Source organism: Micromesistius poutassou (genome assembly GCF_964030765.1).
Source record: "Micromesistius poutassou genome assembly, chromosome: 2".
Classification (NCBI taxonomy): Eukaryota; Metazoa; Chordata; class Actinopteri; order Gadiformes; family Gadidae; genus Micromesistius; species Micromesistius poutassou.
Window position 1 is genome coordinate 568,091 of NC_140272.1, and position 17,106 is coordinate 585,196.

General features: G+C 45.1%; 2 protein-coding genes across 3 annotated transcripts; both read left to right on the forward strand.

Annotated features, from left to right (window-relative positions):
* Window positions 1-1,558: 1,558 nt before the first annotated feature.
* On the forward strand, window positions 1,559-11,678 carry parp3 (poly (ADP-ribose) polymerase family, member 3). 2 transcript variants are annotated; one of them, XM_084463546.1, is made up of 11 exons: window positions 1,559-1,662; window positions 2,441-2,642; window positions 2,892-3,023; window positions 3,947-4,129; window positions 4,430-4,568; window positions 5,642-5,865; window positions 6,132-6,290; window positions 6,365-6,451; window positions 6,757-6,934; window positions 8,227-8,370; window positions 10,476-11,678. In XM_084463546.1, the coding sequence occupies exons 2-11, from the start codon at window positions 2,451-2,453 to the stop codon at window positions 10,643-10,645; spliced, it is 1,608 nt and encodes a 535-aa protein (XP_084319672.1). In that variant the 5' UTR covers window positions 1,559-1,662; window positions 2,441-2,450; the 3' UTR covers window positions 10,646-11,678. The 2 variants fall into 2 exon arrangements, with proteins under 2 accessions (XP_084319672.1, XP_084319673.1); XM_084463547.1 differs by having other exon boundaries at window positions 1,636-1,662; window positions 2,438-2,642.
* A 1,433-nt stretch (window positions 11,679-13,111) lies between these two features.
* Window positions 13,112-14,452, forward strand: gpr61l (G protein-coupled receptor 61-like; the record flags this gene model as incomplete). The annotated part of the gene is made up of 1 exon (XM_084463703.1): window positions 13,112-14,452. The coding sequence occupies one exon, from the start codon at window positions 13,112-13,114 to the stop codon at window positions 14,450-14,452; it is 1,341 nt and encodes a 446-aa protein (XP_084319829.1).
* Window positions 14,453-17,106: the final 2,654 nt, after the last annotated feature.

The following is a 17,106-nucleotide window of genomic DNA, read 5'->3' on the forward strand; positions in this document are numbered from 1 at the left end:
TAACCCCTAACCCTATACAACCACTAGTCCTGATCCTGACCCACCCCCTCATATAACCACTAGCCTAACCCCCCCCCCCCTATATAACCACTAGTCCTGATTCAGGTGTTCTGGATATTAAAGCTGTCACACAGAGTCCTGGTTGTTGTCCTCTGAGTGTTGTGATACACGTCCCGCTTCCATTGTTCCTTCTTCTTTTTTTACTAGAGATTTAAATGAGATGCCAATACAGTTGCAAGTATCCCTTCTAAGGTTTAGGGTGAGGGTAAGTCCTGGTTAACCCGCACCCTAACCCTAAGCCTAAACAGTTAAAAGTATCCCTTCTAAGGCTTGTGAGGGTGAGGTGAACCCTCAGCCTAACAGTTCCATGTCTCCTTCTTTTTAATGAAGATTCTTCTTGCAACATGGAGTAAATAATAGTAAAGCTGTTAAATGTAATATATATACGAGATGTTTTTAATGTCGATATTGGTGAACCAGTTTGTGCTTTCTGTAATTTATGTAAATAAAAAATGTGTTTTTTATTCATATCAAACAGATAAAATGGTTGGTTATTCTTGCATAATTCTGGTTGTGTTATCCTGTGTGCATGTGGTTCACTCTATTTCGGGACCCCCTTTCTCGTATACGTCAGAGATGGGGTTGTAGGCCAACATAATTTGACGTATCAACTCAACCCTTATTATCTGTCAATATTACATATATATAATGTGTCAATATAACAATTAGAGCTTCTCAGCTATGAATGCTATGTATAACAATGTTTATTCGGTACTTACTAACTGGTTTGGAGTTGATAATATTCCAAAACAACACCTGTGCCACAAATTATTAATATCTACAAGGGTCCGTGGTGATCAAATTTTAGTTTTTATGGAGGCATTTCTGACACAATATCATCTTACCTCTGCTGTAGTGAACTATCAAACATTTAGCCGATAACAACAAGCAATACAATATTAATATTAATATCATAATAACATTTCCAAAACTGCTCGTTGAATGATTCATATTTCATGACTATATGAGCACAGATCACGGAGCAACATTAGAGATCAGGTAGTGAAACACTGCCCTTAGATCAGGTGAAACACTGCCCTTAGATCAGCTGTGGTGAAACACTGCCCTTAGATCAGCTGTGGTGAAACACTGCCCTTAGATCAGCTGTGGTGAAACACTGCCCTCTGTTGGGCTTCCGGTGCACAACGGAAAACACTTTCTTAAGGGATAACTAGTAACGAGAGACAGTTATTTCAATGGATATATTGATTAAATATCAGCAACACACAAAAATCAGCCTTTGTTGTTAGACAATTCAATTGAAATAAAACAATGGAATGCACTACATTATTAAGCCTTAGCTGATGATGATGAATAATGATTATTATTGAATGTATTTTGACCTACACGAGGTCAGTCCAGTCTTATTAAGTTAAGTTAAGTTCCTCCATAAAGACCCGTTGGTGATGAAGAGGAGAAAACAAGAAGAGGAGGAGGAGGACGACAATGACGTGAATAGTCAGGCTCCGCCCACATGTCCGCCCACTAACCCGCCTGGTCTCACTGCTCTTCCTGGTCTTCCTGGTCTCCCTGCTCGACCCGCTGGTCTCCCTGGTCTTACTGCAGTGGTCTGTCCGGTCATCCTAGTCTTCCTGTCTGACTGTAAGTCGGCCACTCGGTACTTTGATGCTGTCGACTTTACGCAGTTTACTTTACTAACCCTTACGAAGTAGCATCGGTCTAAAGTTAATTCGGGTTGTGAAGTGGGTGAGTCGCTACTTCGTGATCGTTAAAGGCCTTTCGTGGCTTTGTAAGACGAATCAATGCTCCGATATCGTAGTCAAACTGTCCATGAACCACAGAACCGTATAGTAAACAATGATCTGTTGGTGCAGACTAGTGAGGACCTCGGCCCACTGCCTCAAGTCTTGATCCTCTAGATCCTCAGCCTCAAGTCTAGATCCTCTGTCACTTGTAGAGTTGCAAATGCACATGGTCATCCTCAGCTTGGGAACAAATGATATGCGTGCTAATAATATGTGTTAAAGGTGACATATTATATCCCCAGGTGTGCGTGTGATTAGCTGTTCAAAGCCGTTTTGAAAATCTGCCTCTTCTGACATCTCAAGTGGGCGTGTCCACCTAGATGTATCCTGGATAGACCAGTCTACCAGAGCCTACCCAGTGGACTAGCAAACGTTACTCATCTATCCGTCATACATCTAGGTGGACACGCACACGCCCACCTATGATGTCAGATGCCTATGAGGCAGATTTTCAAAACGGCCTTCAACGGCTAATCGCACTCACACCTTTTCAAAACGGCTTGTAAATGGATAATCACACTCACACCTGGTGGTATAATATGTCACCTTTAAGTAAACACTTTAGACTCTCAGTCTAGTTCAGTGCTTTCTGCGCTTGTTGGAACGGACGGTAGATCAGGAATCATGGCGCCAAAGAGGAGGGCTGCGTCCTCCAGCAAGGCAGGAGGGAAGAAGGTGAAGGTAAAGGAGGAGCCAGAGGAGACACCGAAGCCACAGGACGCCTTCAGGGCGGCCAAGGAGGCTCTGAAGGCGGCAGCGCCGGAGGTGAAGGGGAGCAGGAAGGTGGATGAGCGATGTAGTCTTGCCGGTGCAGAGGTGAGCGATATATACCGCCAGTAAGGCTCAATATGAACCCAGGGCCATCACATTGGATTATTTACTTTTAATAAGAATACTGAAAATATAAGTATCAGTATTCCTATAAAAAAAAAAAAAACTATATATTTACACGTGTGTGTATATATGCACAAATATTTATATATTCTCCATTTCAATCTACTTTGTCTGAATCCACAGGACGTTTAATGTTATATGTTATACATAATCCTCCATGGTGTCTTCCAGGTGTATGAAGACTATGACTGTATGCTCAACCAGACCAACATTGAAGACAACAGGAACAACAACAAGTTCTACGTGATCCAGGTCCTCCAGGCAGGGGGGTCCTACTACTGCTGGAGCCGCTGGGGCCGCGTGGTATGACTGGCTCAAACCGGTTCTCATACATCTGGCTCAAACCGGTTCTCGTACGTCCGGCTCAAACCGGTTCTCATACGTCCGGCTCAAACCGGTTCTCGTACATCTGGCTCAAACCGGTTCTCATACGTCCGGCTCAAACCGGTTCTCATACGTCCAGCTCAAACTGGTTCTCGTACATCTGGCTCCAACCGGTTCTCATACATCTGGCTCAAACTGGTTCTCATACGTCCGGTTCAAACCGGTTCTCGTACATCTGGCTCAAACCGGTTCTCATACGTCCGGTTCAAACTGGTTCTCGTACATCCGGTTCAAACTGGTTCTCGTACATCTGGCTCAAACCGGTTCTCGTACATCTGGCTCAAACCGGTTCTCATACGTCCGGCTCCAACCGGTTCTTGTACATCTGGCTCAAACCGGTTCTCATACGTCCGGCTCCAACCGGTTCTCATACGTCCCATACGTCTCGTTGGGTCCTGAAGGGCCGATCTAAACCTTTGTTTACTTGGTGTTAATTACTGTGTTGATCTTGCTGTAATTTGATATTATTGAAGGTTAAAGGTGACATATTATGCCACCAGGTGTGAGTGTGATTAGCCCTTACAAGCCGTTTTGAAAATCTGCCTCTTCTGACATCACAAGTCCACCTAGATGTGTGCTGGATAGTTCAGTCTACCAGCCCATTGGACTAAAGCAAACGTTGCTCATCTATCCGTCCTACATCTAGGTGGACACGCCAACTTGTGGTCTTAGAAGAGGGAGATTTTCAAAACGGCTTGTAACAGCTAATCACACTCACACCTGGTGGTACAATATGTCACCTTTAATGTTAACATGTCATGTCGTCATGTCGTCAGCGTACCTCATCAGTCTGGTGGTTCTGGACGCCTCGCTCATGTGGTCTCTCTCTGATCCAAACCCAGGGAGAAGTGGGGAAAGGAGTGTCCTCCGCCGCCTACGGCTCAGACCAGATGGCCGTCAAGGACTTTGAGAAGAAGTTCAAAGACAAGACAAAGAACAACTGGGCCGAGCGGGACGCCTTCGTGGCCCAGAAGGGGAAGTACACCCTGATCGAGGTCGACGGGGAGGCTGACGCTGAGGTCAAGGTAACGGCTGGGCCAGTATGACCAGTAGAGCATCCACACATGGGCCAGTATGACCAGTAGAGCATCCACACATGGGCCAGTATGACCAGTAGAGCATCCACACATGGGCCAGTATGACCAGTAGAGCATCCACACATGGGCCAGTATGACCAGTAGGGCATCCACAGATGTTGATGGGGACATGTTGACCAAACCCAGACCATATACAGTATGTCTCTAGTCTCCCCATGGTGAGACTAGACTACAGAAGCAGACCAGATGGTCTCTGGTCTCTAACCCCACCATGGGCTCTCTGATCAGGTGGACGCGGTGGACGGCAAGACAGTGAAGATCATCAAGAACGTCCTTCCAGTGACTCTGGACAATCCGACACAGAAGCTGGTGGAACTCATCTTCAGCCAAAATATGTTTAAAGAAGCGATGGAATGCATGAACCTGGGTAGGTGTGTCCGGTACTCAGTCTGTTGTTATTGGTGTCACTGAACACTTTCAACAGACATGTGGAAATGGATCATTGGCCACCGATGGAGATAGAGAAGCGTCCTGATCTTCAGGATTGCCCTGTCATATGTAACAGGCTAGGTGACACTGTTGTGCTGGTGCTTCAATGCTAGCCTGTCCTCTGTTACAACAGGCTAGGTGACACTGTTGTGCTGGTGCTTCAATGCTAGCCTGTCCTCTGTTACAACAGGCTAGGTGACACTGTTGTGCTAGTGCTAGCCTGTCTTCTGTTACAACAGGCTAGGTGACACTGTTGTGCTGGTGCTTCAATGCTAGCCTGTCCTCTGTTACAACAGGCTAGGTGACACTGTTGTGCTGGTGCTTCAATGCTAGCCTGTCCTCTGTTACAACAGGCTAGGTGACACTGTTGTGCTAGTGCTAGCCTGTCTTCTGTTACAACAGGCTAGGTGACACTGTTGTGCTAGTGCTAGCCTGTCCTCTGTTACAACAGGCTAGGTGACACTGTTGTGCTGGTGCTTCAATGCTAGCCTGTCCTCTGTTACAACAGGCTAGGTGACACTGTTGTGCTAGTGCTAGCCTGTCTTCTGTTACAACAGGCTAGGTGACACTGTTGTGCTAGTGCTAGCCTGTCCTCTGTTACAACAGGCTAGGTGACACTGTTGTGCTAGTGCTAGCCTGTCCTCTGTTACAACAGGCTAGGTGACACTGTTGTGCTAGTGCTAGCCTGTCCTCTGTTACAACAGGCTAGGTGACACTGTTGTGCTAGTGCTAGCCTGTCCTCTGTTACAACAGGCTAGGTGACACTGTTGTGCTAGTGCTAGCCTGTCCTCTGTTACAACAGGCTAGGTGACACTGTTGTGCTAGTGCTACAATGCTAGCTGGAGTTGGTAACGTAGGTTCGGTAACATAGGACATATATAATATAATAACAACAGTCGGCTTATCTTCGTGACTGTGGCACGTCTGCAGAGGGACCTCACTGGAATGTCTCTTGGGACGGAAGCTCGGAGCGACCAAATGACCAAGTGTGTGTTTGTGTGTGTGTGTCAGACATTAAGAAGATGCCCCTAGGCAAGCTGAGTAAGATGCAGATCGCCAAGGGCTTCGAGGTGCTGGAGGAGATGGAGGCGGCGCTGGCCCAGAGGAGGCCCAGGAAGGCGCTGGAGGAGCTCTCCTCCCGCTTCTTCACCACCGTGCCGCACAACTTCGGCCGCAGCCGCCCGCCCGTCATCGACGACCAGGGGGTCATCGACAAGAAAAAGGAGATGCTCATGGTGACGTGATCCTTCTCGTTCTCTCTCTCGTTCTCATTCTCTCTGTCTGTTAACACCCATCCTCCCTCGCTCTCGCTCTCGCTCTCTCTCTCTCTCTCTGTCTGTCTGTATGTTAACACCCATGCTCTCTCTCCCCCTCTCATTCTCTCGTTGTCTGTTTGTGTGTGTGTGTGCGTGTGTTAACACCCATTCTCTGTCTATCTGTCTCTGTTTCTGTCTCTGTCTCTGTCTCTGTGTGTTAACACCAATGTTCTCTCTGTCTTCAGGTGCTGGCCGACATTGAGATCGCCCAGACTCTGCAGTCAGAGACAGAGAAGGCTCTGGCGGAGGAGAAGGTGGAGAACGTCCCTCACCCTGTGGACCAGAACTACAACTCCCTGAAGTGCAGCCTGGAGCTCCTGGGCCCCGCCGCAGAGGAGTTCAAGGTAGGGGAAGAACCCTCTTCATGGTGTCCCTGAGCTGACCTGTGTCTCATGGCTCTTCTCTATCCACCCTGAAGATCATTGAAACGTATCTGAAGGTGACAGCCAGCGACCACAACACCCCCAAGATCAACAACGTCTGGAAGGTCAATCGAGAGGATGAGGTGAGTGCTGCCTGGTGAGAGGCTAGGTGAGGTGAGGTTTAACTAGAGGAAGAGGTGATGTTTAACTACTGATGTTTAACTAGAGGAAGAGGTGATGTTTAACTACTGATGTTTAACTAGAGGATGAGGTGATGTTTAACTACTGATGTTTAACTAGAGGATGAGGTGATGTTTAACTACTGATGTTTAACTAGAGGAAGAGGTGATGTTTCACTAGCTGCTGGTGTTTAGCATAGCGCTGACGTACTGGCGGCCCCTGACCCTCCCCCATGACCCCCCCCCCCCCCCCCCCCCCCTCACCACAGGGGCCGCGCTTCATTGAGAACGACAAGCTGGACAACCGGCGTCTGCTGTGGCACGGGACCAACATTGCGGTGGTGGCGGCCATCTTGAAGGGCGGTCTTCGCATCATGCCTCACTCTGGGGGTCGCGTGGGGAGAGGGATCTACTTCGCCTCAGAGAACCGCAAGTCTGCTGGATACGGTGAGGAGCAATATGTATAATATATACCCATGTACCCATATACTGTTAAATATATATATATATGCCGTTTTTTTTTTTTTTTTACGAAAGCTGTTATCATCATTGTGTCATTTTTATGATGTCAATTACGGGAGCAAAAGCAGTATGGGCCTAGCCTGGCAATCCAGACCCACATCCGAAAGCTGTAGGGTCTGGCAACGAGTAATGAAAACGGCCCAACTCGAGGGGCGGCACCAAGCATGCATTTGAAAATATCACTGCACGCAATTGGATAACACTACGACCAATCAGAAGAACACAAGGGGGTGTGACGTATCCAGACCAGCGGAGCTAACCAATAGATAAGACTGTTGCCGTATCCGGTCGGTAAAACAGCAACGCTTTTGGCCCGCCTATATCAGATAGACCGATGTGATTGGTTAATGTTCTGGGGCAGTTGAATTGGGGAGTAAGTATATTGCTCGTTCCCAGAGTGACTCGCTGAGCAAATGAACTCTGGATTTCCAGGGTTGTATCGGCTCCAAATATTGGCTCAAGAAAATCGGTATCATTGGCTAAGGCTGATCGGTATCAGTATCAGCCCTAAAGAATCCTTATCGGTCGATCCCTAATATATACACACATAGACTGATAAAATGTTTATATGTGTACACACATAGACTGATAAACTCTTTATGTGTGTGTGTATATATATATATATATATATATATATATGTATGTGTGTATATATATGTATGTGTGTATATATATGTATGTGTGTATATATATGTATGTTTGTATATATATATATATATGTGTGTATATATGTATATATACGTGTGTGTATATATATATATATACGTGTGTATGTATGTGTATATATATATATGTATGTATATATATATATATGTGTGTGTGTGTGTGTGTGTGTGTGTGTATATATATATATGTATATATCATCATTTTGTATTCATCTTTAGACATGTATCGTGATAGGTCTAACAATGAATTGATTATAGCAGAATCGCTGGGGGGGGGTGCCGATATACCAATTCCCCACACAGTGATATGATCGATAATAGAAAACCGCTTTGCGGCTCGTATTATTTTTTTTGTGATCGTGCTGCCCCCCCTGTAATGCCGCCCCGACACTGCCACAGGCCTGCAACTGCCAAGAAATATTTGATTTGTTGATTGCTGTCGGGATGGAGAGAGAATTGAAACAAATATGACAAATGGTGCTTCTAGATATAAAGGCTACCCTAGCTCCACATAATTCAAACCGTGTTCTCCTCCGACGTCACGGCCCACAGTGTGCACCTCTCAGAAGACGGGCATCATGTTCCTGAACGAGGTGGCCCTGGGGAAGGAGTTCACCATCACCACCGATGACAGCTCCCTGAAGAAGGCTCCCGACGGCTACGACAGCGTGGTGGCCCGGGGCCAGGTGGAGCCAGGTACGTGCGCTCCTCCTCCTCCTGATGCTGCTCCTTCTAGGATTAAGGAGCATGATGCTGCTCCTTCTAGTTCAGGGATGGGCAACTGGCGGCCCGCGGGCCGCATGTGGCCCGCATCCTCACTCTGTGAGGCCCGCAGATAATTTAAGACAAAAAAAACAAAACATATATTTATTTTTTTATTTTTTTATTTTTTTACAGAAAACTCGATCAACAATAACTGTACCTTTCAGTCAAGATGAGAAGCAGAGTATATTTTCATAGAATTCAAAGGCAAACCCATGTGTCTAGTTTGCTTAGAAACGATATCAGTCATGAAGTCGCCACTAATACAACTGCACTGAATATAACGCTAGTTGTGGCACTTAATGTTGGGCCACTGCTTTTCAGTTTTGTGCCATCATTGAATGATGATGTATGTGTATAAAAATAAATAATAATAATAATAATAATATATATATATATATATATATATATATAATAATAATAAAAACAAACTTGTTGTGTTTGTCATTTAACAAGAGTATAGACATGTTAAAAATGGCATTTGAGCATGGAAAGTATGAAATTAATGTATGTTGTTTCAATTAAAATGCATAGGCTATGAATCGGAATGATTTTTTAGGTAGTGGCCATCCCCAAAATGCACCAGAATACAGGAAATCACATTGCCAAATTCAACATTTCCTGGGGAGGACCCCCAGACCCCCCCTGTCCACGAATACCCCACACCAACAACTTTCATCGCCAGCCACCACTGATACAGACATATATCTACACATAATTTGTTCTTATTTTGAATTATTTTGTAGCTTCTCTCATATAAGAGCGCGGCCATGTGGCCCTCTGATGGTGAGGATGAAAAATTGTGGCCCTCTTGATCATGAAAGTTGCCCATGTTCTAGAGGGATGAGGAGGAAAGATTCTTCTCCTTCTAGAGGAGTAAGGAGCGTGATGCTGCTCTTTTTAGAGGGTTAAGGAGCATGATGCTGCTCTTTCTAGAGGCATTAGTTTTACTTATTATATATGTATGCATTTATATCTTTTTATTATCATTCTTGTTTTTTATTGTATATTTATTTATTTTATGCATTTTATTAATTTAAACCTGCACTATGCTACTTTTCTACTGCAGCTATAAAGTCCATAAAAAAAATATGTGAAGTAGAACATTTCTCAAGAGTAAAACGCACTTGAGCAACGCCTGACAGCCGGACACTTAAAGGGATAGTTCAGGGTTTTTGGACTTCGGGTCTCATTTCCAAGTGAGCCAGTGTGTTATTTATCATTGGAGACTGTTTTCAACACTTTTCATTCAGTCCTTCTAGTTGCAGAAATCGCTGGTACAAGGTTAGCGCAACTCGAGGGGAACTGCTAGCCTGCCAATAAAAACTGTTTTACCCACTCCCAAGGCAAACCAATTATAATGCCAGACTATCGATGTAAATGTCTGTGTTGATAGAATAGTGTTAGAAATAAACTTACCCTTGCATCGCATTGCATTTAGTTTATAATCCCTGTAGTTGGAAGCAAGCTACGGCAGCAGCGGACTGATATTACCTGGAGTGCGCTTCTCTGTTTACCTTCTGCTGTAGTGAACTGGTCGCTACACTGGAGCAAAGTGAAATTCCGCCACTGCTAAGAAAGTAGTCTCCCAAAATGTAATGTGATCATTGCGATACAAGGATAGTTTTATTTCTAACATTATTCTATCAACACAGACATTTACATCAACAGTCGGGCGTTATAATTGGTTTGCATCGGGTGTACTGTGGAGTGGGTAAAACTGTTTTTATTGGCAGGCTAGCAGTTCCCCTCGACTTGCGCTAGCCTAGCACCAGCAACTTCTGCAACTAGAAGGACTGAATGAAAAGTGTTGAAAACGGTCTCCAGTGATAAATAACACACTGGCTCACTTGGAAATGAGACCCGATGTCCAAACTCCTGAACTACCGCTTTAAGGCTGCACCTCTTGCTGCTGGAGGTAATGGGAGCTAATGGGAACACATAAATAGCACAGGGGGAAAGCACCAGTCATTTTCTTGTCAATAAAGTCTTGTCTAGTTTTAACAATGTATTTATTGATGGGTTTCTTTGTTTTTCAGACCCCTCCAAGGACACCATCATCACTCTGGATGGCAAGGAGGTGGTGGTGGCCCAAGGAAAAGCCCTAAAGCAGAGTCAGTACAAGCAGAGCCACTTCTCCAACAGCGAGTACCTCGTCTACAAGGAGAGTCAGTGTCGAATCCGCTACCTTCTGGAGCTGCACATGTGATCACTGAGGAGGAGGATGAGGGCCTAGAAACCCTTCCTCACCCACCTGATGGGGTCACGGCGGGAAGCTTTTGCTGCACTATTTGCTTGTTTTACATCCAACATTAAAATGTTAGGGTTAGAGTTAAGATGGGCTAACCCTAACGTGAGGTCTAAGAGTTAGGGTTAGCAGTTAGCTAACCCTAACTCAAGGTCTTAGAGTTAAAGTAAACTGACCCTAACTAAAGGTCTAAGAGTTAGGGTAAGCTAACCCTAACTCTTACACCTTTAGTTATAAATGCACTTAATAGCTTGGATATATAACAATATATATAACTTGGATATTCTGGCCTGTTTGACTGGACATTTTCAACAGTGAATCGATAAAAAGGTGCCTTATATAGTCGGCTCTGTCCCTCTAAAGAATTGTAAACGCATGGAATATTTCTTGTCTTCTACTGGAATATTGTTACCCCTCGGTCCTCTGGCCTGCTCCCTGGCTTCGCTTTCTTTGGTCACGAGACATTTTGAAGGCTTCCGTTTCCTCTACTTTGGGTGTAGTGGCGATGAAAATGATTTAGGGTGCACTGTGCACCTTATTTATCTAGACCACCATGCATAGTTTTGCAGTTTGCACAGTTCGGTAAATCTAGAATGTATGGAAAAGGGGAAGGATGTACCTGCATGCCATCCTATATCTCCTTCTCGGTATCATCTGATAAATGCACTAGTGATAAATATTGCACTATATATGTTGACAGAACATTTTAGAAATATTCTTAGAACTGAAGTGCTGCTGTAGGGATATTACATATTATTACATATCACATATTACAATCATTTTACAGAAAATATGAACTGTAGGTTTTTACTGCATAATACTATGGTTAAATAGTAGTAGTTGCTTCGCTATTTACCCAAAAGATATTCCTGTCAAGTTGTGTTTTCCACCACTGGGGGTCGCTGGCGTTCATTCTGGGTCTATGTTGAATTCTACTGCCTTAACCTTTTTGCTCCATGACCGCCCTACGATGAGTCAATAAACAATACTGACCACCTCCCGATGGAAATGTTTTGTTGTTTATCTTTGACATTGTTGACATTGTTATAGCCGCCCACCTGTTGAATAAGATGATTTAGGCAGCCATAAAGACATTGCATAATGAATATAAAACAAATTTTGTTATATCATGTACTTGTACTTGTGTTATAATTAATTTAGAATATTGTAAACCATGTAGGCGGCAGAAGTAATGTATTGATTCAGTACATACTTCCCCTTAGCGGGGTGGGTCTTAGGACCCAGCCGTCACCAAGCTCTGCAAGGACAGTGGAGCTGGTGTCCATCTGAAGGGGGGGCCGGGGGGGCAGCCATACAATGTGTGACAGTCACTGCCATACACAGCAGAGATGACAGAGCTGGAGGAGGATGGAAGCGAGCAGCATCGTCTCAGCACTGAAATGATGGACGGATTACAGAGCAGTTCTTAGATGATGCTGTTACAGAAACAGACCTGTTCTCACTGCAACACATCTATTAATTATGCTTTGGGCCACAGCAGATGCCAATGAATAACTGGAGGGATTAACGAATGCCTTAGTTTGCTTATCTCAGGCTTCCACTGGAATCAGCGTGGAATTGGTCCAGTGAAAGCCTGGGTTCCCTGGACTCTGAGAGGATAAAAGGGTAGGTGACCGTTACCGTTATAGGAATACATCTCAGACCTACCGTTCATGTAATATGTATTTATTTTAGAATATAATTAGGTCATTGAATGTTGTAGTTACTGGTAAGTACGTACAGTTAACACGATGCATACAGCAAGAGAGAGGAAGAGAGGCTTGTAGTATTAAGGCATGATACTGAGACATTAATAAACCTAACATATTGATACTGAGACATGAATAAACTTAACATATTGATACTGTGACATGAATAAAATTAACATATTGATACTGAGACATGAATAAACTTAACATATTGATACTGAGACATGAATAAACTTAACATATTGATACTGAGACATGAATAAACTTAACATATTGATACTGAGACATGAATAAACCTAACATATTGATACTGAGACATGAATAAACTTAACATATTGATACTGTGACATGAATAAAATGAACATATTTATACTGTGACATGAATAACATTAACATTGATACTGTTACATGAATAAAATTAACATTGATACTGAGACATGAATAAACTGTTAACATATTGATACTAAGACATGAATAAACTTAACATATTGCTACTAAGACATGAATAAACTTAACATATTGATACTAAGACGTGACTAAACTGTTAGCATATTGATACTAAGACGTGACTAAACTGTTAGCATATTGATACTAAGACGTATGTATAAACTGTTCAGACACGACTTAACTGTTCAACAAAGTAACACACAACACGTTCTTTTCTCTCCAGATTGAAGGTTCCTCAGAATGGATCCAACCTGCGAGGGCTGAACAGAGGATGGCCGGGCAGCCTCGTCCCATGCTCTCTGTGCCAGATGACACACACCACAACCTCACCCACTCCCTGTGGGGGCCCACCGTCCCGGGCACGGCGGGGGTGGTGACCAGCTCCCAGTCCCAGCTCCAGGACCTGCTGGGCCTGTTCTGCATGGTCACCCTGAACCTGATCGCGCTGCTGGCCAACACGGGGGTCATGGTGGCCATCGCGCGCGCGCCGCACCTCAAGCGCTTCGCCCTGGTGTGCCACCTGTGTGCGGTGGACCTGCTGTGTGCCATCCTGCTCATGCCCCTCGGCATCATCTCCAGCTCTCCCTTCTTTGGCAGCGTGGTCTTCACCGTGCTGGAGTGTCAGGTCTACATCTTCCTCAACGTCTTCCTCGTCTGCCTGTCCATCCTCACCATCACGGCCATCAGCGTGGAGCGCTACTTCTACATCGTGCACCCCATGCGCTACGAGGTCCGGATGAGCATCAACCTGGCCGTGGGCGTCATGCTCTTCATCTGGCTGAAGTCGGCGCTGCTGGCGCTGGTCACGCTGTTCGGCTGGCCCGCCTACGGCAACCACAGCTCAATGGCGGCCGCCCACTGCTCGCTCCACTGGAGCCACAGCCGGCTGCGCAGGGTCTTCGCCGTGCTCTTCAGCGTGCTGTGCTTCCTGCTGCCCGCGCTGGTCATCTTCGCCGTCTACTGCGCCGTGTACAAGGTGGCGCGCTCAGCCGCCATGCAGCAGCTCCCCCCCGCCGCCACCGCCGCCGCCGCCGCCGTCGCGCCCGCCTGGGCCAACCCGGCCAAGGGCCGCTCGGACTCGGTCGACAGCCGGACCACCATCATCGCCGCCGGCGCCGCCCGGCGCCTGTCCCCCGAGAGGGCCTTCAGTGGGGGCAAGGCAGCGCTCACGCTGGTGCTCATCGTGGGCCAGTTCCTGCTCTGCTGGCTGCCCTACTTCAGCTTCCACCTGCGGACCTCGCTGAGCGCGGCCCCGCCGGGCCCCGGGGTCCTGGAGGAGGCCGTCACCTGGCTGGCCTACTCCTCCTTCGCCGTCAACCCCTTCTTCTACGGCATGCTGAACCGGCAGATCAGGGAGGAGCTGGTCAAGTTCCGGCGCTGCTGCCTCACCCCGCCGCTGGAGCTGACGGCCTCCAGCCACGAGGGCTCGCTGCAGGAGAACTTCCTGCAGTTTATCCAGAGGACCAACGTCACGGCCCACACCGCCTCCAGCTGCCTCACCAGCAGCCCCAGGACCACGGCGGGGGCGGCGCTGAACCTCCCGGGGCAGATCCCCGAGGAAGGGGCCTCGCCTGGGGGCAGCCCGCCGGGGAGCCACGGGGGAGACGGGTGACATGAGAGATGGGAACGGGGGGGAGACGGGTGACATGAGATAACAGGTTTACACCTGCGTACAGTAAGGGGTCACCTGGTTTTACACCTGCGTACAGTAAGGGGTCACCTGGTTTTACACCTGCGTACAGTAAGGGGTCACCTGGTTTGACACCTGCGTACAGTAAGGGGTCACCTGGTTTTACACCTGCGTACAGTAAGGGGTCACCTGGTTTTACACCTGCGTACAGTAAGGGGTCACCTGGTTTGATGGCTGACATGGTTGACGCGGGTTTATCTCCAGATCTTAATGTTGTTAGATGCCCGCTTCAGTATCATTGGTTGTTATTTATGGGTGATATGCATTGGGCTTTATTCTTGATATTGGACTTACCGTCATAGAGTTGTATTTTAATGTAAAATGTTTGATTAATTGGAAGAATCTTTATATGTTTGTAGACATGTGGAAATATATATATGTTTTATGCTACTTTATAACCAAAATAACATGAAAATGACAGAGTAGGCATTTTTTGACATTGTATTAATGGGTGACATACTGCAATAGGATCCTGTTTAGATAACAACACTTAAATAAAACCTATATTTTTGGCTACGACAACATCTTTCCACCTCAATCCCCTCTGAATCCTCCCCCTTCCCTGTGTTACAGAGCCAGCCTGATGGGCTCTGAATGTCATCCCTCCTTGTTGTCATGGAAATTGAGTAGGCCATGAAGTCACATAGCAACCAGCTCCATTCAGACGGCTGTTAGCGCCCCTGATTGGAAACCAGGGGGTCGCTCTTTAAAATGTGGAGATATTACCGATGTCCTATACCTTCAAATAACTCATTAGCATGTGAAAAGAATCCGTGGTTGGACAATCGCTGGTATCAACCTTACAATAAGGATCAGTACATTGTCCGATTCACACAGGACAATGTGCTGTACAAAACCTCTTATTGATAATGCTCCACTGGTGATGACCAGTTTATGACCAGCCATTGTTTGTATTGGCTCATTCACCAATAGCCTAAAAGTCTCAATACTGCGGTCACGGCAAATAAGGAAGGATTTGCATCCAGTTTACAGGTCTTATCCATTGGGTTGTACTCTTAAACCTGTGTATACTTGTTTGATACCTGCGTCACCTGAGGTCACCTGGTTTTACACCTGCGTAAAGGACAGGAAATGTAAACTGGTAATTATATAACTTTTTCTACAGTTATTCAAATAATACATTGAATTAATAACATTAACATGTAATAACATTTTAATGTTTATTATTTGATTAAGCTATACAGTCAGCTATATAGTATTATTTATTTGACTTATTAGCCTGAATGAAGGGTGTGTCTATAGGGCCAACTGTCATGATGGGAAAACACTGCTCAGTTCCTCCCGGTCAGTGTGTACTTCTTTCCCGTAGTTCTTACCAAATATATAAGATTGCATGATTCTGTGAATTTGCATTTGTTTACCTTTTCTACAACGTTGATCTGAAGGCATTGGACTTCATCTCCAGAAGACAGCAGAGTGGAGATCAGACGGTTAAACAGCAGTCAGTATGTGAAACCACAGCTGGGAACGTCATTGAAACACTTTGATGGAAAAGCTAGAACCTCAGTTCTGTCTGTTTCCAGATCAAAGAGAGCTGAGCAAAGACACCCAACTCTGAGCGCTCCCGACGCGCGCGCTGTCGCCCTGTTTGGTCGGCACCGCCGTTGGCGAGTTTATTATAATAATGTGAGGCTTTATTATAATAATGTAAAGCTTAGAGTTTATTATGACAATGTAGTCCAGCGTTTACCTCTAATGTCGATGAAATACCTTCTAGATCGTGCTAGCTCAATATGAATTAAACAAAGTAAAATATTGATAAAAGGATGGTATTCAACATTCTTAAAATTCGTAAGAATAAAAATAAGATTAATAAATACCATATTAAGGAATATAAATGAATTTTTCCTCATCAGTTATTAAAGGGGACATATTATACCAACAGGTGTGAGTGTGATTAGCCATTACAAGCCGTTTTGAAAATGCGCAGCTTCTGACATCACAGGTGGCCGTGTCCGCCTAGATGTATGATGGATAAATGAGCAAGGTTTATGGCAAGCCAATTTGACATAAATTCGCTAGACTGGATATGTGTTGCAGATATCTGCAATTCAGTTTCGCCTAGTCAAAAAGAACATTTTGGATATCCGCAACTACATTCCTCCTATCCACAATTGTCATTTCAGATATCCACAAAGACATTCCTCCTAGGAGAAATGACGTCTTTTTTGCCATTCATGTCTATGGGGTTTCTCATTACAGATATCTACAATTCAATTGCGGATATCCACTATGTGAATTACGGATATCTGCAACTGAATTGTAGATATCTGTAATTCCAGTTTGAGATATCTACAATTTGATTCTGACTAGTCATAATTCAAGTTCAAGATATCTTTAATTCACCTCAATTCAAGATATCTACATGTCCCTTTTCAGATATCTTAAATTAAGTTTTGACTAGGCAAAATTAAGTTGTAGATATCTCTAACTGGAGTTATGACTAGTCAAAACGACGTTGTAGATATCTCAAACTGGAGTTAGGGATAGTCAGAATCAAATTGTAGATATCTCAAACTGGAATTACAGATATCTACAATTCAGTTGCAGATATC